Genomic DNA, 25,491 nt, shown 5'->3' with positions numbered 1-25,491 from the left:
CAATAAGGTCTAATAAGTTTCAATCAGGGTCAATAAGTCCCAATAAGGTCAATCAGGTTCAATCAAGTCCAATAAGTTCCAATCAGGTTCAATCAGGTCCAATAAGTTGAATCAGGTCCAATCAGGTCCAATAAGTTTCAATAAGTTCAGTTCAGGTTCAATAAGTTCAGTTCAGATAAGTTCCAATAAGTTCAGGTCCAATAAGTTGAATAGAACGCACCCTAATAAGATGTAAGCATGATGAAAAATCAGGGTTGATCATGTGTAATCATGACTACGAAGTTCAATTTAATAAGTGAAGAGAAAACACCATAAATTGTATTTGACGATATAATATATATTTCATTAGTATTTTACGGTATAATATATAATTAGACTACATATTTCACACATAGTAGTATTGTGTGATTGTAGTAGTAGGTTTTTAGGACCCCTTTCAAGAACCTGCGATAAGATGAATTTCTTTTGGGCTGCCTCGTACATGGCCACTCACTCAAAAGTCCAACAAGCCCATCACCGCGATATTGAACTTCCTAACTTTCTATTTGACTACATATTTTTTTAGCATTTGCCATGTATCAATGTTGACAAGTTATGCCCATCACTGCGATTAGCACACGATTGGAAATAAAACGCAAAGTTGGTAATTCATATCAATCTACTACTAATATAGATCTAGTTAGCAAAAAAAATTGACATGCATTAAATTTACAAACTTGTCACTTAGGATATGAACTTTTTCTTAAACTTATCCCAACTCAATTTATTAGACTTGATTGAACCTAATCGTCCTCAATTTCACCTGACTTAATCTAACCGCTATCAACGCACATTTTACTTGATTGGACCTGATAGACCTTAATTTCATTTTACTACACTTGATCAAACCCAAAACTAAATATCTCTATCATATATGGAAACTCATGATCTTTCGGTGTTCCTCCTCTTTACCTAAAATACTCCTAATAACCAAATAAAATTACTAATTGCATTCTTTGATATTTTTTTAAAAAGAGGGATCTCTATTCTCTACAAATAAAACTGTTACATCTTACATTTGCACCAGTAAAAAAAAAAAACAGTATTGTTATGTAGTGTAAAACTAGCAAACTTATATCACACTCCCAAAGATGGGTTCTTAAAACTGGAGACTTCCACCCTGGAGGTTTGGGTGGTATTTCCCCCTCCGATGCTTAAGTCAGATGTCAGGGATGTAAAGGAACTTTTAGAGAGAGAAGAATTTATGACAGAGTAACAGTACTATGCTCTAAAAACGTACCTTTCACCCTGAAATCAAGGACTATTTATACTGTTTGAAATGACTGATGTGCCTTGATGTCACCCTAATTTGGGAGCATCTGATTGGCTAATCAAAGTAGTGGGATACGTGGCAGTAATTAATTGGTCAGCACACCTCACTTTCATATAAAGGTGTAGATCATTTTTACTGGGCCTAAGTACAATTGTTGGGGCCAGGAGAGGGGCCTCTAGTACACTTTCTTCAGAGAAACGTACTTTTAGGCCTGCCACTTCCAGACCCTTTGTACTTTACCCCTGCATGTATGCCACATGTAGGGCTCTGATGAGGCCACATGTCAGCACGATAGCCGTTGATTTTTTAGGCTACAACAAGTATTACTTAAATGACTATTAAATTAAATACACCCATAAAGATCACTTACACATGATTGACGCATACATCGCATACAAAAGATACTAGTTTCCTAAAGTGAAGAAAACACACCTTAAATCCTTAATCAGACCAATTTCGCCAAACACTGCGATTAGCTTGGAATTAAATGCACAGTTGGTAATCCAATCAATATATTACTCCATTTCTCGTCAACGAAGCTCAATTCCATCCACAAACAACAAAAAATGGGGTGGTTAACAAGATTCATAGTAGCACTATCATTCTTAGCAATTGGAATCATCTTTTCCCCAGAAACCTTCAAATCAGACGCCTCAAATTCATCATCTCTCTCTACTTTCCTCAAACTATCTCATCTTCTCTGCTTCTCCTCCGCATGGGGCGCTGCTTTGTGGGCCACCTTCATAGGCGGTATCATCATGTTCAAGTAACATACTTTATACTTTCGCCGTTCTGAAATAAATGAAACGCTTCTCTTAAAAAGCTCTTTTTAAGGAACTATATGCTCTTTTGCTTAATTTATCTTTGATGGGTTTTTCAGGAATTTGCCAAGGCATCAATTTGGGAATTTGCAGAGTAAAATGTTCCCAGCTTATTTTACTTTGGTGGGTGTTTGTTGTGCTATTTCAACGGCGTCGTTTGGGTATTTACATCCATGGAAATCATCTTCTTCTACTGAGAAGTATCAGTTAGGGTTTTTGGGTTTTGCTTTTCTATTTAATCTTTCCAATTTGCTGGTTTTCACTCCTATGACAATCAAGGTTATGTCTTTCTCTTATTTTTTTTTCAGCTATATATTTTCCTTGATCATAATTGTAATTGTTTGTTATTTAGGGGTCGTTTGGTTCAAGATATGGAATGGAAAGTGGTAATAAAAATGGTTACATTTATTGGTTGTTTGGTTCAAGTCATGAAATGGAAATAGAATGGTAACCATTACCACTAACTAATGGATTTTGTTACTTGACGGGGAGGGGAGAGGTTTGAACCAAACATGAAGAAAGGGAGTCGGTAATTGATTCCGTTTCTTGGACCCTAAAAATAGTGAACCAAACGGGTTCTTATTAGATATGAATTATGTTAGTTGGATTTTAATGGTATTTTGTAGAATTTCTGATTTGCTGTGTGAATGTCTGTTGTCCACTGTATATGTTACTTTGACTGATATTGGAACCATGATATAGAACTATTATCCTTAGATATGCAGTTAAAGTTGATGAGTTTACATATTGAACTAGTTTTATGTAGAGTTGAACATGCCGGTAGGCCTTTTACTCTCGATATTTCTTTTGATGACGGGGAGGCTTTGATTTTTGATGTAGAGTAGAAATGGTGCGATGTGAGTTGCTGACTCGTAAAAGGAAACATAAAAGTGGCTCTAAGATATGCACCTTAAGTTGATTTTGGTGATAAGCCTAGCTGTCTTCATATCTATGTAAACTATGTTATAGACTTGTGTATGGGGTTTCCATATCCAATTCCAGGGAGGTACGTCACATGTTTTTGTTTGGGATATGCATATACAATTCTAGGGAGGTTTGATTTTGTGGGAGAGTGTATTATAAGTTACAATAAATAGCAGGCGTATCGCCTGTTTTTTATCATATATGATGCTGAGCTTTTGTTGGATTATGTAGCAAGCTAGTAAAGTAGCATCTTTTGTGTTAGTGCTTACTTAGGAGCGTGATAAATGAAAAGTGTATCATACTATTATGTGTAAATCTGTAATATTAGGCAAAATTTGTGAGAGCACTTGTGTACTGCCCTCAGCCAATTCTTTGTTTTTCTCTTAAGCATGTCAGTTGAGTAGTTGAAGTTACCTCGAGTCTTTCATTTCATCTCAATTTTCAAGTACCCGTGTCGGATCCTCGGCATTTCAACTTGGCTGTGAATACTTTGACACTTTTACTATGAGGATTTTCATAAACAGACAAGTTGGATACTTAGACACGTACTCAAGGTACCCGAGTGAGAGTAACATATGTGGTTAGTGTAGAGATTGAAAAACATTTCCGATTGTTGCATAGGCACATAGAAAAACTATATCTAGTTGTCTATCTATGAAACATCTGTGAGCAGTTAATATGTTGTGTTATGCACGGTGTTACCGGATTCTCCAAACCCCTTGTGGACTACAAGTCTACAATACCAAAAGCCCACTTGGTTTATGCAAGTTATATGTTAGGATTTTAAATGACTCGGATTGCTAATTGCATTTTCGCCCCAATTTTTCTACTGGGAATTAGGTAACACTAGTTAAGCAAGTGCTGGATTCAAGAAACTGTATTATGTATTATGGGCCTATGGCTATGCCTGGGGTTGTATATTATGCTAAATTGCCGATAAGTGTTATACCTGACATTTTGGGCACAAGCCGCACAACATGTGATCTGATGTATATTAAGGCCGTAGGGGCCGTAGTATATGATTGGGCTGGTGAATCTGCTTGCGACTTTTCAGCATAAAAATGAGACTATGCTAGATTCATAAGAGCATATAATTTGAGCATACTGAAACATTGCTGTTTTATATGAAGCCTTTTCCTCTAATGTTGCTTGAAGTCATAGATTGGAAGAGTATAGCTGTAGTTTATGTTTTCTGTCTACATGTAACCTTCTGCCTTGTTTATTTCATTGACCTTCACAACTCTTTTGGTAGCTGATAATATAAAAGATTAATGAATTTACTTGCAATTCTGTGAAGGGAGTTTCATGCAATACCTATTGTAATGAAATTTTCATCCCCAAACGGCAAACCCGTGCTTTTCTTCACAAATTTCCAAACCATTCAATACCACGTTTAAAGTGGTAATGGATGGACAAGAATTACCATGGAAACCGGGATGAAACTCTTTCACAAAGTTACCTATAAATATACTATTATTTCCACGTTTTATTACTGCCTAACGGATGGGCCGTCAATGCTTACCAAACGAGCTCTCACATCTAAATGCTGTGAAATTCTGCCATTTATTGGGATCTACCATTTATGCACTTAGCACAAGTGACCAAATCTAACTTGATTACTGCCTGATGTTTTTGCCTGGTTCTTCAGACCATATCTACCTTTGTGCTGCTGTTCCTCGACTTTACCTTTAGTTGCGTAACTCCACAAGATTCAGCTTGAGATTCCTGTATATCTCTGTTTTTTATGCACGTGTGGGTTATGCCGTGCTGACTACTTGTCTTTTTCTGGGAAGCCTTATATTATTACTATGGCAGATGATGAAGCAAAGACACAAAGTGGAGCGGGAGAACAACATCGGGGAAGAAGTTGGGTGGACTAAGAACAAAGAAGTTGCAAAGACAAACCCACAGCTTGCAGCAATGAACAAGAAGTTTGGTATGATCCATGGCTTGTCTTCTCTTGCGAACCTCTTTTCATTCGGTTGCCTTGCCATGCACTCGTGGTATTTAGCTTGTAAACTCGACCTATGATTGGATCACGCCATCATCTTCTCATCAGGAATATTGCCAAGCTCAGTGTGGCAGTTGAAGATTAAAGTTTATACAGGCGTTCTTCTGATGTTAGGCTTGTACTTGTTTCGATGTGTAGAACTCTGTTTCTTTTCCACAGTGTTTCCAACTTTGTAATTATGGTGTTGGAATTTGCAGCTGCCATACCTTACTGAAGATTTCATGGTACTCCAATAAATTTGCCTGAGTAGTTTCTGCATTCCTGATTTTGATATATGATTCATCTGAATAGCTTCCTTTCGGCCATTGATTGGCGGAAAAATAATATTTCAAGAAAATTCGGTTGGTTGTCTAATTTTCTCGCTATGGATTGGAGAAATTAATACTTCAAGAAGAACTCGTGTTCGTTGCTCACTTATTATTTCGAGTCGTATGTTAGGAGTAACCTAGTATTTTTCCCTAACAAAAATAAAATAAGATACAAGGGATTAGTATAGATATTTACTATTTATGTTTCAAATTACTTGCAACTATTTGCACCATTCATTTACTAAGTGACAATGATTTTTTTTAAAGTTGCATTAGTATTAATATATATATTTACGATATCAACTTTGTTTCTTCTATGATTTCCATAAATGATTGGAAAAATTAATAGTTATAAAGCCTAATATTGCTTTTACAAACGTGAATATCACAATGTTGCAGTTGTCTCAAAAGGAAACATAACTACTAAATACCCGACTTTTATAATGTTTGGATTTGTAATTGATATATATATGACCTTTTTCACTTTAATATATACCATTGTGTAAATTGTCAATTTCAAATGTAGTTTATCTTTGAAATTTAAAGTTAACTACAATAAACTAATCATAAACGAGCTAACCACAATGACAAAAATACTAACAACTAATCATAATACATAAAAACTATGAAATACCCATCAAATTAACTTGAAAGTTTTCAAAAATATGAAAAACATACTAACCACACAATGTGCTAAGCAAAGATCAGAGAGGAAGTACAACAGCGGTACCTGTGACAAAATTCCACATTAGATGAGCGGTTGGCGGCTAAGTGCTGTGAGGGGGCAATCGATAGTTGCTTGCATGCGAGCTCACCAATTGAGAGGAGAGAGGGAAGAAATTATGAAATTTGTGTGACGTGAATGAAAGCGAATGCACCGTGTTGAATTAGGGCTCCAACAAAACCGCTACACGGAATAACAATTAGTTTTAATGAATCGTTACTTCAAGTTTAGTCCTTAGCAAACCACTAATAACGATATTGATTTTACTTAAAACAAAATTTTAAATAAATCATCTCGTATTTAATTCTACATGAACGGGGTCACGGTACGACATAATTAAGTTGAACTTTGACGCAAAGCTAGAAATAAAACTTGCTTTTGCACTATAAAACAATTTTCTAAACTAATTGCAATTGAATTCCTCCTAGTGAGCTAGTTTATGAGAAACTCACAAAGAGAAAACAAAAACAAAAAGAAGAAACAACTTCACATATTGTAAATTCGCAGGTTCACGATCAAGAATTCCTTAAACAAGAAGAAATGAGCGGAGGTGGCGCATCAGCTTCTTCCAAACAGAAAATTGAATCCTCAAAACCATCTGATGCTCCTTCATTCAAGCGTAAACGAGGAGTTTTTCAGAAAGATTGTCAGTTTTTTTTTAATTCCACCCATTTAAAATTGTTTCTTTGTGCATAAAATTTTGTATAAATTGTTTGTGGTGCTGAAATTTGTTGCTTTTTTTGGTTGTTGTTGCAGTGCAGCATATGATGTATGGTTATGGAGATGATCAGAATGTAAGTATCAATTTTTATCAATTTCTTGCTTCAAAGAAGTGCTTTTATGCCTGTTTTTGCTGGTTTATGACTTTTTTTTTTTTGAATTGGGTTTGGTGTTTCTTTGAGTTTTTCTGCAATGGTTAATGTTTGAATTAATGGGTAAATTTTGTTAGTTTAGGGTTTTATTTATAAGATTGAAATAATTATTGTTCTAAGGAAGTGTATTGTTGTTGGGATTGCTAAGTTTGATTTTTGGTGAGTTGGGTTGGATTTTGATTTTTCTGCAATGATTATTGTATGATTAATGTGAGTGTGCTATTGTGAATAAGAAAAAATTTAGTGACTTTAATTCAGTTTGAATCTTTCTTGAATGTATTTCAGGAAGTACTTTTTGTTGAGTTGTACTCTTGTCATGGCTTAATTTTGCCAGGAAAAGTGTTCCTCTGATTAAAAAAAAATCATGCTGGTTGTATTCTTTTGTTTGTGTGTGTGTTGTGTGCCGCTCATGCGCCAGTCGTGTTCATGTTCGTGTGTGTGTAGTAACTGTAATGAGTCTTCTCAGTGTAACTTCACTATCGACCAAAGAGGGAGGGGGATAAAAAGTGCTTGTCTTGTTTAGCCTTTATTGATCATGTCTCCGGAACAAATTGGTTGCTTATATACTTGCATAAAAGCTCATGGATGGCTTGGAAATTCAGACTATTCATGTTATAATAATTCTTTGTTTTATGGTTGATGGGGGTGGGTTTTCTGGGGGTAGAGAATGAAATCCAAAAAGAAGGCAGATGATTGTGATGCATTGGTGATTCTCAGAACTTATGTTTTCGTTAGCCTTTGGTGAAACTTGTAATGGCTTTCCTACTGACTGTCCTTGGTAGTGCTAACAAATGTGCGTGATGAACCACTGATTTCTTTGATTTTAATGATTGTTTCCATGGCAAGTGGCAACACCGGTTTTTTAATGGTTTGGACCTTAGATTAGAGGAATGCTAAGAACTCAGCAAATTCAACTCAATCAAGTAAAACAAGGATAATAAGGATAGTATATTGTATTGGTAAAACCATTGTAATCCTATCAAATACGGCCCCCAATCTTTTGGAGCCTGAGATTTTCTCTTATCTCTGATCTCCTTTCCAAGTGCCTCTTTATTTCTCTATCCTCTTTTATTAACTGGCTAAGGTGCCTTACTAAATTTTCTTCTAAGCTACAACAAGACTCCTTTATCCCTTGCAGATTCTAACCGACTCTTGATACTGACACCACAAAAATATCTCTAATTCCCTCGATACTGTGGTGGCCTTCAGTTGCTTTTAGCACATCATCTAGAATAGCTGCATAGGTTTGGTGCCTTGTGCGGGGGGTGCGGTGTGGCTTTGGTCTTTTTGGGGTGGTTTGATTAGTTTTGAATAAATATTGCTAGAGCTAGCATAAATTTTATCTATACTCAAGAAAACTAGAGCGCGTTATTGCTAAATGATGTTTACTCTAGTAGCATTAGCCTTGCATCTAAACGACTTCCACATATTGTGACCCTTGTTGAGGAAATTGCTGTGCATTATGTGAACTTTTTAGCTCCCCATATGTGGAATCATCTATTAGATGTTAGATTGCTAGAGTTAAAAATCTTTTATTTATATGCAGGGAAAATTGAGTTTCTAGCTTTGTTTCGCTCGATTAACATTTGGTGTTGTGTGTCCAGCCACTTCCAGAGTCCGTGGCCCTTGTGGAGGACATTGTTGTGGAGTATGTTACTGATCTGGTAAGCTCTAATTCTGCAAAGAAATTTGAGGTTAACTCGCCATCTTCTCATCAGTTTTACACTTTAGGTTTACAAGGCCCAAGATGTAGCTTCAAAGAGGGGGAAGCTGTTGACAGAAGACTTTATGTTTCTCATTCGTAAGGTAAACTATTAATGAGTTTCCATATGCTGTTTCACAGGTTTCTGTTTTGGATAATGTAGCATATATCTGTAACATATGTCATTTTGAGACGTGTGTGATTGCATAGTAATGACCTTCGTGTAGCTTATTGATCATGACTAATTATTCCTTCACCCTGAGCTTTCCTAAATTGTATGTTAGTGGTTTCGTTGTAAGCTCTCTTGGGAAAAGTGTGTGCTTTTTTGTATTGAGATTTTGCACCATGTATCTTTGCACTTTCAAAGAATGCATACCCTCAATTAGATTAATTAAATTGCTGTTATAGAATTTTTCCTCTATTAGATTCACTAATTTGGGTTTGTTTATGTAATGGACATTACGTCCATCAGTCATCTATGGCTCATTCGGTAGGAGGTAATGGTAACAAATTTTAGTCTAGTTTCGTAAGAATAAACTTATGTTGATTCCCATGTTAATGAGAATCCATCCCCAAACATGTTTTTTCTACACAAATTTAAATTACCATCCAGTACCATTTAGATGCGATCGAGTGGGAATGGAAATTCGTGAAGAAAGTCACATGTTTGGGGATGGGGCTCCATCAGATATGTGGTTTCATTACCATGGTAATGGATTGGGGACTGGGGTTCTGCCTTGCAAATTATAGTATATGATTTTGTTACCATTTCTGCCTTTTAGTTTCGCCTACCAAGTGGGTTGTAAGGGTATGTGGGGGAATTTTTTGCCGACCTTAGGGGTGTATGGTGTGTTTTTCAAAGCATGGGGTATCTCGTGCATGCTTTGGAACCTCAGGGCTACACGGTGCAAAGTCCATTGAATATTTGACATGAGCAACATTTTTATCAGTTATGCTGTCATAAACTGATTTGTTGGTTCATGTTTTCTGAAAGTGTGGTTGGCCATCTTGGTCGCTTAACTACATGTGGTTGGTTTCTTTGGGAGTGTTATAGTGGTTGTATTTTATTAATAAGTTCTCACACCACGTTGCTCTACTGTCCAACGATTAGCGAACCTATATCTGATGTTCAATCAACCATAGAAATACCTGATCCCTTCTGTCAAACAATTATACATTCATACTTATGAAGTTCTGATGCTTGGGCAGGTTGGCATGATTTAACCAATAAACCTGCATGAACATCAACTTTATTAATTCTGTCTCCCCAAGCGCAAATGGCAATGACCTTTGCTAATTCTTTATCCATTATTTTAGGGTTAACGACTAGACGTGAGCCTGATTTATTTATTTGGTGTTATTTAGGACTTGCCAAAATTGAATCGTTGCACAGAATTGCTTGCTATGAACGAGGAGCTTAAACAAGCTCGAAAGGCTTTTGACATGGACGAAGAAAAGCTGGGTACAGTAGAGTGATGCACAGCTTTTATAACAGATAGAAAGCGTAGATGATGCTAATGGATAAAGACTGACAAACGGAAACATAATGCAAAGTACAACGCACGAGCTTACACGTTACTTGAAAGTAATGTAGGTTACTCTTCATTCTGCAGTGTTGTTGGAATTCGAGAGGATTAATACTCCTGCTATCTTCAAGCTTCTAGATGTCATACTCTATTAGTAATGTAGTGTGTTTTTTGATCTCATAATATGGCAGGACTTAGTGGGAGAAAATGGATGCAACTGGCCACATTTTGATTATAAGTTTGTTTTTCATGGTAATTATTTTGTTTGAAGAAAGAAAGAAGGCCCAATATTGATTGGACTGCTACCTGTTTTGTGGCCTGTATGTCAAGAGTTTGATTTAGTTTCTTATTGCTTCATCGACGTTACGTTACTATAAATGGTCAATCACTCAATATTACATGTAACCAAGGATGTCTTGGCCTAGTGGTTAAGATTGAGGTGCTGTGAACGATAGGTCACAGGTTCGAATCCCCCATCCCCTTCTTTGTACTTTGTATTGCCTTTGTGGCTCATATGGTTATGTATGACTAATTTTGATCAGTATTATAATTTATATATTGGAGCATGGGGATGACTTCTATTTTCATGATTATTCATGGATATTGTAAAGTAGTAATAGTTTACATAAAAGGAAAAAAAATGTTTCAAATAAGTAAACCTTTGCGCGGTCTTTCATTTTGAGTCTACTTTTTGATTATTTCTGATTGAGTTAGACGTATATGTCTTTTTTTTTTTCTCTTTTATTGAATTTTAACCTGTTTGTGACTTGTTTAGTAGATTACTTATGATACGTGTTACAAGTTTACAATAGTTAATTGCCTACTAAACGCCTAATAGGCCGTACAACTAGAACATATTATCCACTCACAAATATTGGTTCATCATTCCTTGGAATAAGCTTGGCTCTATGGCTCATATTGTCATATATATGGTCCAAATTTACCAATATGAAACTTAAGATGGATCCAAATTACACGAGGAAATAGTGCAAATTGCAAAAAGGATAAGAGTGCATTGTTCTTTTCTCATGTATTTCCGCGTGCTTAGTAAGCTTGGAGCCTAGCTACGTTTTGGGATTTTCGGGGCACAAATTTGAATATGTATGAGAAATTAGATTCATGAATACACAAATTATAATGTGACAAAATTAAGAACATATCCTAAGTGTTTCCAGGTTGGACTTTTTGAATTGAACTCCAAAGTACTTCTTAGCCAATTTTTGCCCGTTAGTATAATATCGCGTGAAGTTTCAATATTCAAATCCTAGATAATTTATTCGATATTTTTACCGTATATTGTTGAATAATTTCCGCTCTTCGCGAGAATAGGTTCATAGTCAAGGTAGGGCCGAATCCACTTAAGGAAAGCTTCCCAACAGTCAACCCAGCATTGAGTGAAGTTCTTCCTTCCCTCGGCCCTTTTCCATCATATATCGTTAATGTTTTAAAAATCCTAATATATTCATAAGATTTTTCACAAACACGTCGAACTGTCTTAATGATTAATGGTTGCCAACTTCAATCACAGTATGGAAATATCACAAAATATCCTAAAATAAAGTCATAATAATCAAATTTCAATACTTTTCAATAAGAACCCTTAGGAAAACTACAAAATATGTCATATATTTGACCAAACTTGGTAATTATTTAAGATTCTAGTCTTCTCAAAAACCTGAATACCAAATAATAAGGGTAAGCAACTTGCAAACATAGGACACCCTAGAACTGTGAATTGTGAGCATGCATTCATGCCTTGTTGTATGGATAAAGATACAAATAATACAAATATCATACATGTAATCTAAGCTGTAACAAAGAGACCAAAAAACACTTTGAACAAGGGAATGTTTATCACATCTCTTTTTTTGTCTCTTAGGATTCTTTGAAGATGTCTACCTTTCTTACTCTAACGTGATATGGTTCTTTCTATAATTGTAACAATATCTAAATTTAAAAATGTGACTCATGATTCATGAATATTCATTCATTATCGTTACTTTCCCCTCAAAAAATATATACCGTGTCAAAATTTTTAGACAACTTCCGCCTCATCTAATTTTAAAAGAATAGAATTAATACAACAATTAATTTTTGTTCTTTAGATTATTTACATTCTTTAGTCGAACTTGAAATTTTTAGTGCAGTGTAGTATTTCGTAATATGTAAAAGTTTAAAGTTTAACCAACTAAATTTAGAAAACGAACTATTATAGCGTATTGCTAAGGCTTAAAATAAAAATATAAACTATTATTTTGGGATATGAGGAGTAATATTTTTCCTTTACAAAATTTACGCAATATCTTTCATATCTGACTTCGTCCATATCATCCAGTAAAAATATACTTCTTGGTTTCTTATCATGGATGAGTTATTGAGTTATGAAGGATGGGATGAATAAGATGTAAAAGTGATGTGTTAGAGAAAATTAGCCATTTACTACAAAATCACCAATTACTTGTTTCAAATAACTACTTTATTACAAATTGATATTTTCATGTAGTTCCAAAGATTCTGCTGAATCAGCAATAATGACCATTAAAATCAATGTAGCTTGCAAAAGTATCCAAGCAAAAATTTGTCCATATGATTATAGTTTTCGTACGAGTCATTTTCATAATTAAACCACAATCAACTATTTTTTGACAAGGTGGCCTTTTTTTGCTTTAAGAAGTACTTCAAAATACAAGTCTAACCCAATGAGAAAAGGGAATTTCTAGTGATCTTGTAAAGTTGTAATCAACATGGAACCTAACGTCGTTGTTCCCATTGTTTTTAAGCAATTAAGAGAAGCAAATGAAATAGCGAATGGTTGGACAAAACACGTAGCTCGCTCAAAGTGAAGATACTTGGGTGAAATGGAAATAGTGTTTAGTAATTTTGGGTTGTGATACATTTATGTTATACTTTTCTTGTGTTTGTCCCCTTTGTATTACGGTGATATGTTGTAATAGTTTCTAATGGTGGAAATTTAAGTAATAAAAGTTTATTGGCAAGCGGCCTATTTATCAATGTGTTGAGAACGCAAGCAAATATGTATACTAGCTTCTATAAGTTAATAAAAACTACCTATTATTGTATAGAATTTCATTTTTTTTTAAATTTTTTGTGGTAATGTGAGTATGTGATGCAATTGGACGTTAACTCTTGCAACTTCATAATCGAGTCTAATGGGTTAGATCCTCAAAATGATGAGAAAGATAAGTGAAAATTTCACCCCAAGAACATGTAGGTGGTGACTAACGACATTCAAACCCAAGACCTACACAAAGCTTAGTTGGTCTTAAGTTTAGGACTTACAACACATCTGGTCGTGTTTGACTCCATTTTCTTATAGTTATTAGCCCAAACTATGACAATCCTTCCCATTCCGCACCCCTCAAGTCCCTAGTGAGAATCGACCTTAAACACTAAAAGCAAATGAGAGGAGCTACCACGCACCCCGCTCTCTCTAGATCAATAATTATCTAATAGGACTTCTAGTTATTGTTCTATATAAAATTCAAATTCATTTTTTGCTTTTGTTGGCTTGCTCTTTCCCCCCCGGAAATATAGGCAAATTGTGTTTTGTTTTATACATTTTGTACTCTTGGTGTTCAACAATTTGAAGAAAACTACAAGAAATTTTTCAAAAATTTGATGACATGGTTATGAGTATGATAAACTTTTGGTGCCTATCTTATTTCTATATATAGAGCTTCATACAATCGAATGGTCCCAACTCCCAACCTAGGCTACATGACCTGACTATTCATGTTTTGGGTACACATATTATGGATAGCCATGGCCTCAAAGTTGACCTTATGCATGACACTTCATCAACAACTCATTTTGGAGCCATATGAACTATTGAACATTTCACATGGCTTGTAATTCTCATGTATATATACTACCTCTGTATTTTTTAGTTGCGCCATTTGCTTTTTTACATTAATAGAGATGATTTTTTGAACGTTAATATCTCTTATTAGATGTAAGTAAAAATTATAAATATTTGATATTTGGAATCTTCGTATTAAGACGAAACCTAACAAGACTTCACTTAACTAATTTTTTCTATATAATAATGCGAGTTAGCTTAACAAAGTTAGTTGATAACACACAACCAAATGGTGCAACTAAAAAAATCCGGAGGTAGTAGTTTCTGGATATTTGAAATATAATGTTTTTTCTGACATTCAATGACAAGAGTTGAGATAATATAATGTATGAAAATTGGAGGGTTTCATGTCATGCTAATTGCCACATAAACCCTAAATAAAATCTCAAAGAAGGTTCATGATTTTTGTGTTTGAAAGTTTCACCGTCCAGAGATTAATGATGTTTGCTTAATACTTATTGTGGAAAGCATGCTTTAATAATGAAAAGGAATGATTGTGATATATCACAAAGACAACTCATCAAAGACTGGCCATATATAATTTTCTAAATATCTAGTTCTTCCTTAATTTTTATTTATTTTATTTGTCTAATCCAATTCATAATAATGTACTGGAAAATACGATATTTTTGTTATTTAATCAACCATCGGGCCAAACAAATACAACGGGTACGCTAATCAATAAGATTGATGAAGTAGCCGTTAATACAAAAACAACTAATTGAAAAGCTATAGTCATATGTCTAATCCTCCAAGTTACCAACAAATGAACTAGTTACCAACAAACGAACTATACCAGTTGATCCCTCTATCACTAATTGTACTAAAGTAATCAATTTGAGCACGCATTTTGATCTTAAGTTCGAGGATACGATGTGTAAGATAAAAAAACATATTAAAAAAATAGTACAGGTATAGCTAAAAATAATACAAATATGCTAACAAAAAACATTAACCAAGAACATATTGTACTGGATGTTTCTGAGTGTAGATATTAGATGTAAATTCATTTCCATTCATATAATGATGACATCTCAAATTTACAATGTAATTTCATATGTTTATAACTACAATTACATCTCAAAAAGATGAAAAAAAAATACAAAAAAAACTACAACAATATCTCTTTTTTGTTTTGACATTTTAATTCCTTTTCTAATGATAAAAATTACCTAGTGCTCTTCATTGATGATTAATCATGTAGAGCTTCTAATTTCCAATGAATAAAGAATTTCCCAACCAAATTTTGGGACCCACCTTTTTTTTCTGTACATTTATCAAATGATTAATTAAAAAAACACTCCAATTAACTGGAGTTAATCACACTGGTAACCCCAATTAGCAGCAACCTTGCAGGAAATAAGAGCACAACAAGCAAATGCATATGCTGTGATGCAACAAGCCTACTAAACCGTTTGAAGGACTCTTTCCCATTCTTAACAATGCCAGCAAACTTAAATTGAGCCTGACCCACATTAATCGGGCCCACGACGATACTTGTACCGGCAACGCGCGGGGTTACAAGCGGCCACCAGACCTTACGACGTCGTTCCCTCTCAGCCTTCCGAATGCGGCTGAGCTCTTGACGGATCACGCCTCTTACGCACTTGAGGTATGAGTTCATGTCATGATCACGTTGGATTGTACCGCCATTTCCATAGGCGGAGCGGTCACTTAAGATCTCGAGCGGATGGGGTATGTTTAGGAAAGCGTTTTTTGCTGCCCGGAGTTGCTTTTCCCCCTCGGAGGCATCGAATGTCTTGCAAGTTAGGAAGTAAAGACCACTTCCCTTAGGAAGTAGATCGTGTTGCGGAGAGAAATTTTCATCCGGCTGTAAAACCAGCATCTCCCCCATGGGTGCATAGAGTAGCTTCTGCAATGAAAATGGTCACATATGTCAAAAAGGACAGGAAGATGCTAGACACAAGATTATTTTCAAAGTGTATGTGGATGTAGTATGTACTCAAATCAAGCCATACAACATTTAGTACTCCTTTAGTCCTAACTTTTAAGAATATCAAAAACTTGTCTAAATTTACCCAAAATTAAGCCATTCAACGTTTCATACTGTCAATATGTCATTTACTTTTGTTAATATAGATAAACATGTCTACATTATCAAGAGATGATTATTACCTGGTTATTCAGGCAAGGATGGTTGCGGAAACTTCCATTCACGGCTTTGAGTAGCTGTGCAGCAGGCCTAGGATAGTTGCAAGAGAAAGCCCGGGGTACAATATCACGATGCATCACAACAGCCTGAATGTGGTTCTTGGGTAATCCAAGCTTATGAAGCAGCTTATCCCCTCCACACATGACAGAGGGTGCACCAAAGGTGATGACGGGAAGAAGTGAGGCATATGGAACCTCCCCTCGCATCAGTAACATGAGGTTTATGAGCAATGACAAGCTTCCACCGAGTGAATGACCCGTAAAACGGAATTTGGCACGGCTTCCATGAGTTTTCATATAGGCGTGAACCTCAGGCAACATCTGCAGATACATGCCCTTTGCAGCTTCGTATATGCCTCTATGTACAAGCACGTCTAGACCCTGAGAAGGATAAGGGCATGAACAAGTTATACCAAATTAGCAAGCTATAAACAAAAAGATATGGATAAAATAAGAAAACAAGAAGAGGGGAAAAAACTCTCTTCAAAATAGAAGCTTTCAGAAGCTGCAATTACCTCGAATTGAACAGGTTCAAAGAGTAGGTTAGCCTGCCAAGAAGCTAGAGTCTCAGAGCCCTACACAATATTAGTTTCAAGCAATAATTAGATAAAAATTCGATTAGATTGACTAAAATGCAATGCCTATGAAATTCATTAAACCGGGAAAAAATTTACCCCACCCAAAATCCGAGGTAATCTGAAAGACCCAAAAAGAGATGCAAAACCAACTGTTCCAAAGCCGATTTACATTTACCCAACCCAAAACTGATAGGATCAACCATATAATAAATTTAAAAACAAAAGGTGCGCGTTCTCTTCACCTTATAAGAATAAGTTTCACGAAATATAAGTTTAGGTGAACAGAACACACTCTATATCCTATTGATGAGAAGAATATGAACAAATCAAATTACCTGAATGACAAAAAATCTAGTAGCGTTCTTATCATCGTCACAAATGTACCACTCACACGGTGACGAACTGATTGAATTCAGATCATCCGCCACTGCCTGCTTCACTTCCTCTTTTGCAGCAACCACAGCAGTTACTGAATCTGTGGTAGCCATAAGAGATGCCATCTCCGAGTTGATGTTGAGATTTTCATTGCTCCTGCTATCCTCGTTCGATGTATGATCCACATTGTCTTTTGAGGAATTAGAGGAAAGCAAAGTTCTAGTCCGAGAATGCAAATAAGAAGCAGCGGAGGCAGCAACTTGAAAAGCTGCAGATTCTCGCACTCGAGATTGTTCATTCTTTTGTTCATCACTTTGCCCTGCCTCTACTTGAGATTTGTCCTTGCTTTCAGCTTCATCAGATTGTGGTTCAGCTTCAGCTTTGGCTAACAGTTCTGCCTTTTCAGCTTCAGCTAACTGTTCTCGCTTTTCGATTGAAGAAGTTACATAGCGTAGACGATAGCGCTTCAGAAGATTTTTTGGCTGTTTATAGGTGGCAAACGATAGTTAATATCTACTACAAACAAGAATAGGTTATGTAAATTTTCTGGTACAAAAATAGGTTTGGAACACAATTCACTACCTAATATTGTTAGAAGTAGCCCAAAAGTGTACCACTTGCATGCAACATTCCATCTTTTTTGGATTACAGTTCGTGGGGTTTTACTTAATTAGGCAACAATGGTGCAAATTAGTAAAAAGTAGTTATTTACTTCAAAAAGGAATACTCCCTCATTCATATACAACTAATACAAGTAATCAAGAGTTAACTATTAACTTCAGAAAAGAATACTTTTCAAATTTTGGTAGCCAATTTTAACCCAATTCAGTAACAGGAAATAGCACATTTACGCTTGTTTGATTGGACGAAAAACACTTCAATTCAAAATGATTTCCCAAGGGAAACACAATAGTAACTTAGTTTTCCTTTGTTTAGTTCATCATAAGATGGATAGATGGAAGGAAAGAAAGCGGAAGGTAGTAAATATGGAGGATTAGTACCTTCGGAAAGCTAAATGTTTCGGATCATTATTCGAGCAATTTTCACCCTTTAGCAACTAAGCAAAGCAAAATTCAGAACCACTTTTCTAGATCAATGTTTTCCTCCCAACCAAACACTCTATCGTTTATTTACTTTTTGACAATAACCAAACAATCTCTTAAAAAAAGGAAATAAACCATATCACTATATCAGCATTCAAGGAAAATAAACCCACATTATTTCTAGGACCACAACACCAAACTATTTTACAATTCCATAGTTAGCTAAATTAGCTGACCTCAAAACAATACTTCCTAAAGTTCAAGTTAATGTTAATAATTGAATTTGTTGGTAACTTGATTGTCATTATTTTTTATTCATATGAGCCACGAAGATAGTACAAAGAAGGGAAGGAGGGATTCGAACATGTTATCGTTCACAGTACCTCAATCTTAACCACTAGGTCAAGACATCCTTGGTACTTGATTGTCATTATAGAAGAACCAATTCTAATTTAAGGTATACAACTCTGATTAAAACAGGGAATCTCTTAAAAAGGTCCAAGAAAGTTTGGATTACTGATTTGCCCTTTTCCTTTATGTAGTATTCATAATAACAAATTGCAAGTAGTTGCAAATCTTGCAATCAACCACATATTCCAGATCAGAACAACTTTAAGCTAAGAATTCCATCAAAAAACAGCTCAAAAACATACAGGAGTACAAAATAACCTTAATTTTATCAACTGATACACAAACAAAGAAGAAATATAATCCTAATAAACCATCATTTCCATTGAATCATATCATAATTAAAAGATTTTAACTCCAAATTCACAAATCAGATGTTAACATTCTGACATTTACCCATCAAATAAACCATTCATTCTATAGATGATCATACCTTATAAAACACTAATGTAATTATAAATTTATAATTACTACCATGAACATTTTATAATAAACATCACCCAAAAATACCCAAATGATCATATTTAAATTAAAAAAAAAAGCAAACCCACATGAAAAAACATGAAATTAAAACTAAAAAAATGGAGTTAAAAGAAAAAAGATCATACCTTGATGCTAGGAATACAATAAGCCAAGCTCCCCAAATAAGACATTTGAGCATACATTTTAGCCTCACTCAAAGTAACTTTTTTTAACATCTTAGAAAATGAATTTCTATCAAAAACTACATTCTTTTTTTCATCATCATCAAAATCATCCTCACTATCACAAAAACACCCTTCAATTTCACCCCCCTCACAAGATGAAGTGAAATTCCTATTTTGCCCTTCATTTTCTCTCTCCTCAACCTTAACACCATCATCATCATCATCTTTTCCTTGCTTCTCAGAGGACCAAAGTGACCTAACATGAAGGATCTTCAAAACCCAATTACCATTTTGCCCTTCCACATTATTCACCTCATTTTCTTCTTCTTCTTCCTCCATTAAAACGGCGTCGTCCAAGGTCACACCTTTAGACCCATTTTTTCTCCCTCCCCCAAAAAATAAAGATTTAAAAGGGTAATTAAAAGATGAAAACTTTAACAATGAAGATGAAGAAGATGATGAAGACGACACCGTTTTATCAACTGAGATTGCATTACTCGTCGGCGCCGATGACCTACCCACAGAAGAAATAGATGGGCCGGGCCTGAATAAGTCCAACCCATTATTCATTGAGATCGATGAGCCCAGCCCATGTAGCCCAGATCTCACACAAAGACTATCCATCTTTTTTTTTTTTTTACAAAGAAAAAAAAAACTCTGAAAATTTTCTTTGTTTTTTGATTATTTTTTTTGTTTATTGATTGTGGGTTATTTTCTTTGTGATACTTTCTGTTGATAAATTAATATATTCAATGAATAAAGATTTCAACTTTTTTTTTTCTTGCAAAGATTTCAACTTTTTTTAAAGGGTAAAGATTTCAACTTTTTTTGATTGGTTGATTTATTTATAGGAAGAAGAAGAAATAGGAGAGAGAAAATTAGGGAAAACGTGGAAGTGGGGAAGTGGCAGGTGGCTGAAATAGGTGCAAATACGTGTGTTTCAATCTTTGTGTGTGTATATGAAAATTGAGAAATTAGAGAAGAGAAGTTTAAGTTAAAATGAAATTTGATGGAGAAGAAGAAAGAGAAGAGAAGTTATGTAGGTAACCAAAACAAATAAAAACAAAAAAATATCGCCTATCTTTATAGAAACTTTTTTTATTTGCTCTTTTCTCCTCTCTTTCTCTCAAATGTTGTTAAATATTTCTATTTTAAATTGTTTTTGGATAAAAAGTGACAAAGGTCCAAAATGATAAAAGGTGTCTAATTGATATTTTGTTGGGGCCCTATTACTAAATTGGTAAATAAAAGTACTTTTTTTATCTTTCTCACTTTCTGTTTTGGGGTGTATTTTTTTAATCTTCTCACTTTGAATCTCTCTATTTTAGGTTATAATTTTTGACAAAAATACCCCTTCTTTGTTTGCATATTTACACCTAATACCTTGCCAAGATAATAAATAAACAATATTTCTTGTACTATATACTGACCGATATTATCTTCTTCAGATTACCCCCCCCACTCTCTCTCTCTCTCTCTCTTCCTTCTTAAGTTCTTCATCTACCCATTTGACTTTCTCAACTACTCCCTCTGTACCCATTAAATCCCCTGTATTCAATGTTCTGTTCTTCATCTTTATGGAAGAACCTCGCAACTACCCATTAAATCTCCAACGTCTCTTTTTCTCTCATCTTGGGCTATAAATCTTCACCCTCTATTCAACATCAATTGTCTTGAAAACCCTAGATCTGCAACATCTCTCTCTTTCTCTTCATTTTCTCTGCGCTTCTCTTTCTGTTGTGAAATTTATTTTCAGTCTCTCTCTTCGTTTTTTCTGGGCTATCTACTAGTGTCACAAAATTCAGATCTGAAAATTTTACTTTGTTAGATCTATATTTTCACTCTATTTAATTTCAACAATGGCTGAAAAAATTACTTCTGAGATTTATGAAGAATCTGAGGTTGTTCCAGACTCTGATATTACTGAAAATGCTACGAATGAGCCATGCAACACCGAAGAAGAAGAGGAACTCGTTGTTCCAGACACACCGGACCGGGAAGTTCCCAGATCTGAGCCTGAAATTGATGAGTTCCCTTTGCCACCTCCTGAGGAAATTTACGAGAATTTGAGAATATATTTCCCAGCTATAAAACTCGAGCATTGTCAGCCTTCGAGGGAGTTTCGCTAACTCTTTAAATTTTTGTTGAATTATTTTCAAGTTTTTTGATAGTTAAACTGTTTTGAGTGTGGTCTTTGTGTGCTGTTAGAATTTGAGTGTGGTATTTGTGAAGATGATGATGTATGCTGTTTTTTTTTTTTTTTTTTGTTCAAGTATGTTTTTTTTTTTTCAAGTATGTTAGAATTTGAGGTGGTATTTGTGAAGATGATGATGTATGCTGTTTTTTTTTTTGTTCAAGTATGTTTTGTTTTTTTTTTTTGATTCAAGTATGTTAGAATTTGAGTGTGGTATTTGTGAAGATGATGATGTATGCTGTTTTTTTTTTGTTCAAGTATGTTTTTTTTTTGGTTCAAGTATGTTAGAATTTTTTTTGTTGTTCAAGTATGTTAGATGAAAATTGGAATGGTCCCTAAATTTCCTGATTTTCTTCGTTTAAACTTAGTCTCTGGCGGGTTTAAACTTCGAAAACTACCAAAAATAAAGAAGAATCTGAAAATAAGAGAAACTCAAATTGACAAGAAGCAAATTGATACTCGTAGTCTGATAGAGATGATGATTATGTAAAAGACACAAGTTGTTCAAGAAAATTGACAAGATGATGATTAGAATTTGAGTGTATGCTAGCAACTTTAGTGATGTGTGCTGTTAGAATTTGAGTGTGGTATTTGTGTGTTTATTTTTGTTAGTTCAAGTATGGTTTTTTTTGTGGCACATATGTTTTGTTCCAGTATGTTAGAATGCTAGAGTAATAACTAGATCTACAAAGAAACATAAAAATATTAAGGACAGTAAACATAAAAATAATAAGGACAGTAAGAAGAGTCATGTGATGATGAATGGATGAATATGGCTAGTACATTAGTTAACTGTTTGTGAGGCTTACAAAGACAATATAAATTTGATCATGTTAGCTATCTATGTGATGAGGCTCACAGTAGCCGCCATATGTGCTTAGTGCATGACAATGTTTAATGAATGCTTTGTAATTGCCACCTCAGTTAATCACCTCTATGATAAATTGAGAGGTTAGATTATTCTAATATGCATGATATATGTACCCAACATGATGAGACTCAATTCAATAAATAGATTTGCATGATGGACTTGTAAATTTAGGTAAGTTACAGCCCTAAAAACAGCCTAACATCCACAATGTTTACAAAATGTATTTTTTTCTATGTACCCAAAATGTGATTTTCTTCAAAAAAAAATAAAATCTTGCCTTGTTCTGCCTTGTTGTTGTTGGATGTCTTAGTTGCCATTCAAATGATCATCAACAAACTGAATTGCCTTTTGAACATCTTCAATACTTGGACCAACTTCTTCTGGGAGTAATCCTAAGTCTTCCAACTGTTTTTTCTTTGCATGAGGCTCATCATATTCATTACTTCCACATACCTTGATAACTTCATTTAAGTAAAATTGAAGTGACATCCACACATTACTTAGAGTTTTAGGGTGTAGTTCTTCCCATGATTCATTCACAGCAGTTACTAGTTGGTCAATTGTCCTTGGAGATTTCTTATATTGTAATGTTTGAAGTGATCTAAAATAACCGAGATCCAAACAATTCATATCTGGGCTATTAGGAGGCTGTTGTATCAACCTAAAATCGAATCCATCTAGTAGTCTATGTTGTTGAAAAATTGGATCATCATTTGTTATGTGTGCTGGTGCATTGTCTTGCTGAATATAAATGACCTTACTTAGGTCATCTGGCCATTTCTCCCTGATAGCAGGCATAATCTTATGAACCAACATGTCCCTAATAACATCCTTTGTAATTGCTTCGATGGGTTTGGTTTCTAAAGTGCCCCTAGGCCTGTTGTTTGATCTTCTTTGTGCTGGAACTTGTTTGGTGAAAGCCCATATGCCAATTTTGCCATTAAATGCACAAGAACCATCTTGGTTCCACCTTGGTCTTGCAACAGCAGCTATAAACATGGCTTTAGGTATGAAATTCTTGTTTTTTATCTTCCTCCATGGTGTTTTTTCCCTTGGATGGAGATATGCTCTTACCCTTTTCCGAGTCATGTAGAACCATTTTTCATCTATATGGACAACATTTCTCATGTCTATGTAAGTTGGATTTGTGTAAAGTGTGTTTCTTTGTATTAAACTTAGTACCCACATACATCTTCTTAGCTGTTTTTTCATGTTCAAATCAGGTTTTAATGGGTTTGTATGTGGCCTTAATCCCCCCCTTTTAACTATCCTTCCTAGTGTTGTGAAATGCAAGTTAAGTGAAGTTGCTAATGACCTCAAACTTGTTCTTTGACATAAAGGTACAGATGAAACCTGTTCAAGAGTGATTTTGGCTCTCTTCCTTCCACACTTGTGCTTGTTGGTTTTGACGTTTATGGGCAGCCCGTCATCATGTTGCTTCTTGGCCTTCTTCCATATGGTGTAGACTGTCCTTGTGCTGATATGTTGAACTTTTCAGCACATAGCTTCTTGGCTCCCCATGGTAGATACCCCACCACTGTGTGACTTAGAAGCCACTCTGCTACTTTTTGTCGTGTTTCATTGCTGAGCCTAGGCCCATGATGTGGCAGAGATACAGATGCTACAAGAACAGATGCTTCATCTTCATTGTTAGACCCTTCATGCCCTGAGGCCATTGATGGCAATGATGCCCAAATATTTTAACTTTTTTTTCTCCTCTTTTAAGTCATTTAGTGGTGTGGACACTGTGGAATAGTATGGGGTTTTATATACTGAAGTCAGATTTTGTAATTAGTTTGAATTTTTATTAGGAGGGAATTTTAGTGGAAAACCTACATATGAAATTAAAGAGGGAAGGAAGTCAGATTTTGTAATTAGTTTAAATTTTTATTAGGAGGGAATAATTTTAGTGGAAAACCTACGTATGAAATTAAGGAGGGAAATGAAAATGTAACTTTCCCTCCTTATTTTTAGTTGGCTGGTGAAAATAATGCAATTGTACTTTGCATCCTTGTTTATTACTCAATGAAATCAGATGTCACTTTCATGCTTTATATACAAAATGGTAAAAAAATCAGAACATTGTACCTGATATTTGCCTTTTTCCTTTTTCTCTTTATTTTGTAAAATCAGATTCCTCCCATGTGGGGTGAATCTCTCCTTTCCTTATTTTTTGTGAAAGATACCAAGTAGGAAAGATAAAAAAATACAGAGGGAGTAATGAGCTAGAGGACTAGAGGTGGTAAACGGATCATTTTGGGTTATTTTTATGATCAGGTCGGACTATGTGCATGTTTGGCGCCACGAGCCAGCATCAGGTCGGGTTGGTTTGGACTGGATCAACTTCAGTGAGGTCAGCTTTCTTTTCTGACAAATAAATAGAACACATAAATTAATGTTTATGAAAAATATTTCAATAGTATTAATTTCGGTTTGGGTTCGAGTTCGAGTCATCATTTTCATGTCGCTTTGTGATGGGTAGATTTAGGTCGTGTTATTTCGAGTTGTCACTTTCGGATTGAAAAAATGAGTCATAGGTACAGGTCTATTTTACCGGGTATTGTTAGACCTACTCTCCCGATTCCAAAAGATTCAATGACCGAGTCTCATCTTACCCTTTTCACTTCCCCTTGTTGCCTCTTTAAACACCAAAAAAAAATCTTATCTTTTTTCAATTACATTAACGTATATATGTAATGTTAATAAAGTAATATAACGTAAATCTCCTATATTCTCTCTTTTCCCCTCTTTCATTTTTTTTTGTATTGACACGTATTATCATTGTTATTTTGGTTCTTACATCGAGGAGAAAGAGGGGAAAACAAAATACAAGTGAGTATTTTATTACCATTTAAGGACAAGTTTAAGTTAAATCCAATATGTAAAATGCCAAAATTTAGAAATAGAAGGATATAAAACAATTTTTTTTATTTCAATTTGTCCAAAAATCTTTTTCTTTTTTAATACCAATATATGGTCGTTAAAATTTGATTCTATTACGTACCTTCTTTTATGCCAATGTGGCAATTTTTCCAAAATGCTATTATTGGCTTGTCATATTATACGTGGAATAGTAGAATCCTCCACTTGCAATAATGGCTTATCCATATTTCAGATAAATTT

General features: G+C 34.9%; 4 protein-coding genes across 5 annotated transcripts; 2 read left to right on the top strand and 2 right to left on the bottom strand.

Annotated features, from left to right (window-relative positions):
- Positions 1-1,769: 1,769 nt before the first annotated feature.
- On the top strand, positions 1,770-5,326 carry LOC104894745 (uncharacterized). The gene is made up of 3 exons (XM_010681051.4): positions 1,770-2,078; positions 2,193-2,412; positions 4,873-5,326. Exons 1-3 carry the CDS (start codon positions 1,879-1,881, stop codon positions 5,086-5,088), a joined length of 636 nt encoding a protein of 211 aa, XP_010679353.1. The 5' UTR covers positions 1,770-1,878; the 3' UTR covers positions 5,089-5,326.
- A 1,181-nt stretch (positions 5,327-6,507) lies between these two features.
- On the top strand, positions 6,508-10,793 carry LOC104894744 (transcription initiation factor TFIID subunit 13). Of its 2 annotated transcripts, XR_002040072.3 has the most exons (6): positions 6,508-6,746; positions 6,857-6,894; positions 8,577-8,636; positions 8,704-8,778; positions 10,040-10,264; positions 10,392-10,793. XR_002040072.3 is itself a non-coding variant. In XM_010681050.4 (5 exons), exons 1-5 carry the CDS (start codon positions 6,641-6,643, stop codon positions 10,148-10,150), a joined length of 390 nt encoding a protein of 129 aa, XP_010679352.1. In that variant the 5' UTR covers positions 6,508-6,640; the 3' UTR covers positions 10,151-10,793. The 2 variants fall into 2 exon arrangements, 1 of the variants encoding a protein (XP_010679352.1); XM_010681050.4 differs by having other exon boundaries at positions 10,040-10,793.
- A 4,281-nt stretch (positions 10,794-15,074) lies between these two features.
- On the bottom strand, positions 15,075-20,359 carry LOC104894743 (hypothetical protein). Its single transcript, XM_010681049.4, has 5 exons — positions 19,265-20,359; positions 17,166-17,687; positions 16,768-16,827; positions 16,217-16,633; positions 15,075-15,953 (listed from the first exon to the last, which is right to left on the bottom strand). The coding sequence occupies exons 1-5, from the start codon at positions 19,925-19,927 to the stop codon at positions 15,387-15,389; spliced, it is 2,229 nt and encodes a 742-aa protein (XP_010679351.1). The 5' UTR covers positions 19,928-20,359; the 3' UTR covers positions 15,075-15,386.
- Positions 20,360-22,674: 2,315 nt separating this feature from the next.
- LOC104894846 (uncharacterized) lies at positions 22,675-23,496 on the bottom strand. The gene has a single exon (XM_010681193.2). It carries the CDS (start codon positions 23,494-23,496, stop codon positions 22,675-22,677), a length of 822 nt encoding a protein of 273 aa, XP_010679495.2.
- Between the last annotated feature and the right edge of the window lie 1,995 nt (positions 23,497-25,491).

The sequence above is a fragment of the Beta vulgaris genome, chromosome 5, assembly GCF_026745355.1.
Source record: "Beta vulgaris subsp. vulgaris cultivar EL10 chromosome 5, EL10.2, whole genome shotgun sequence".
Taxonomy (NCBI): domain Eukaryota; kingdom Viridiplantae; phylum Streptophyta; class Magnoliopsida; order Caryophyllales; family Amaranthaceae; genus Beta; species Beta vulgaris.
Note: the sequence above shows the minus strand (reverse complement) of the source record. Positions and strands in the feature narration are given on the sequence as shown.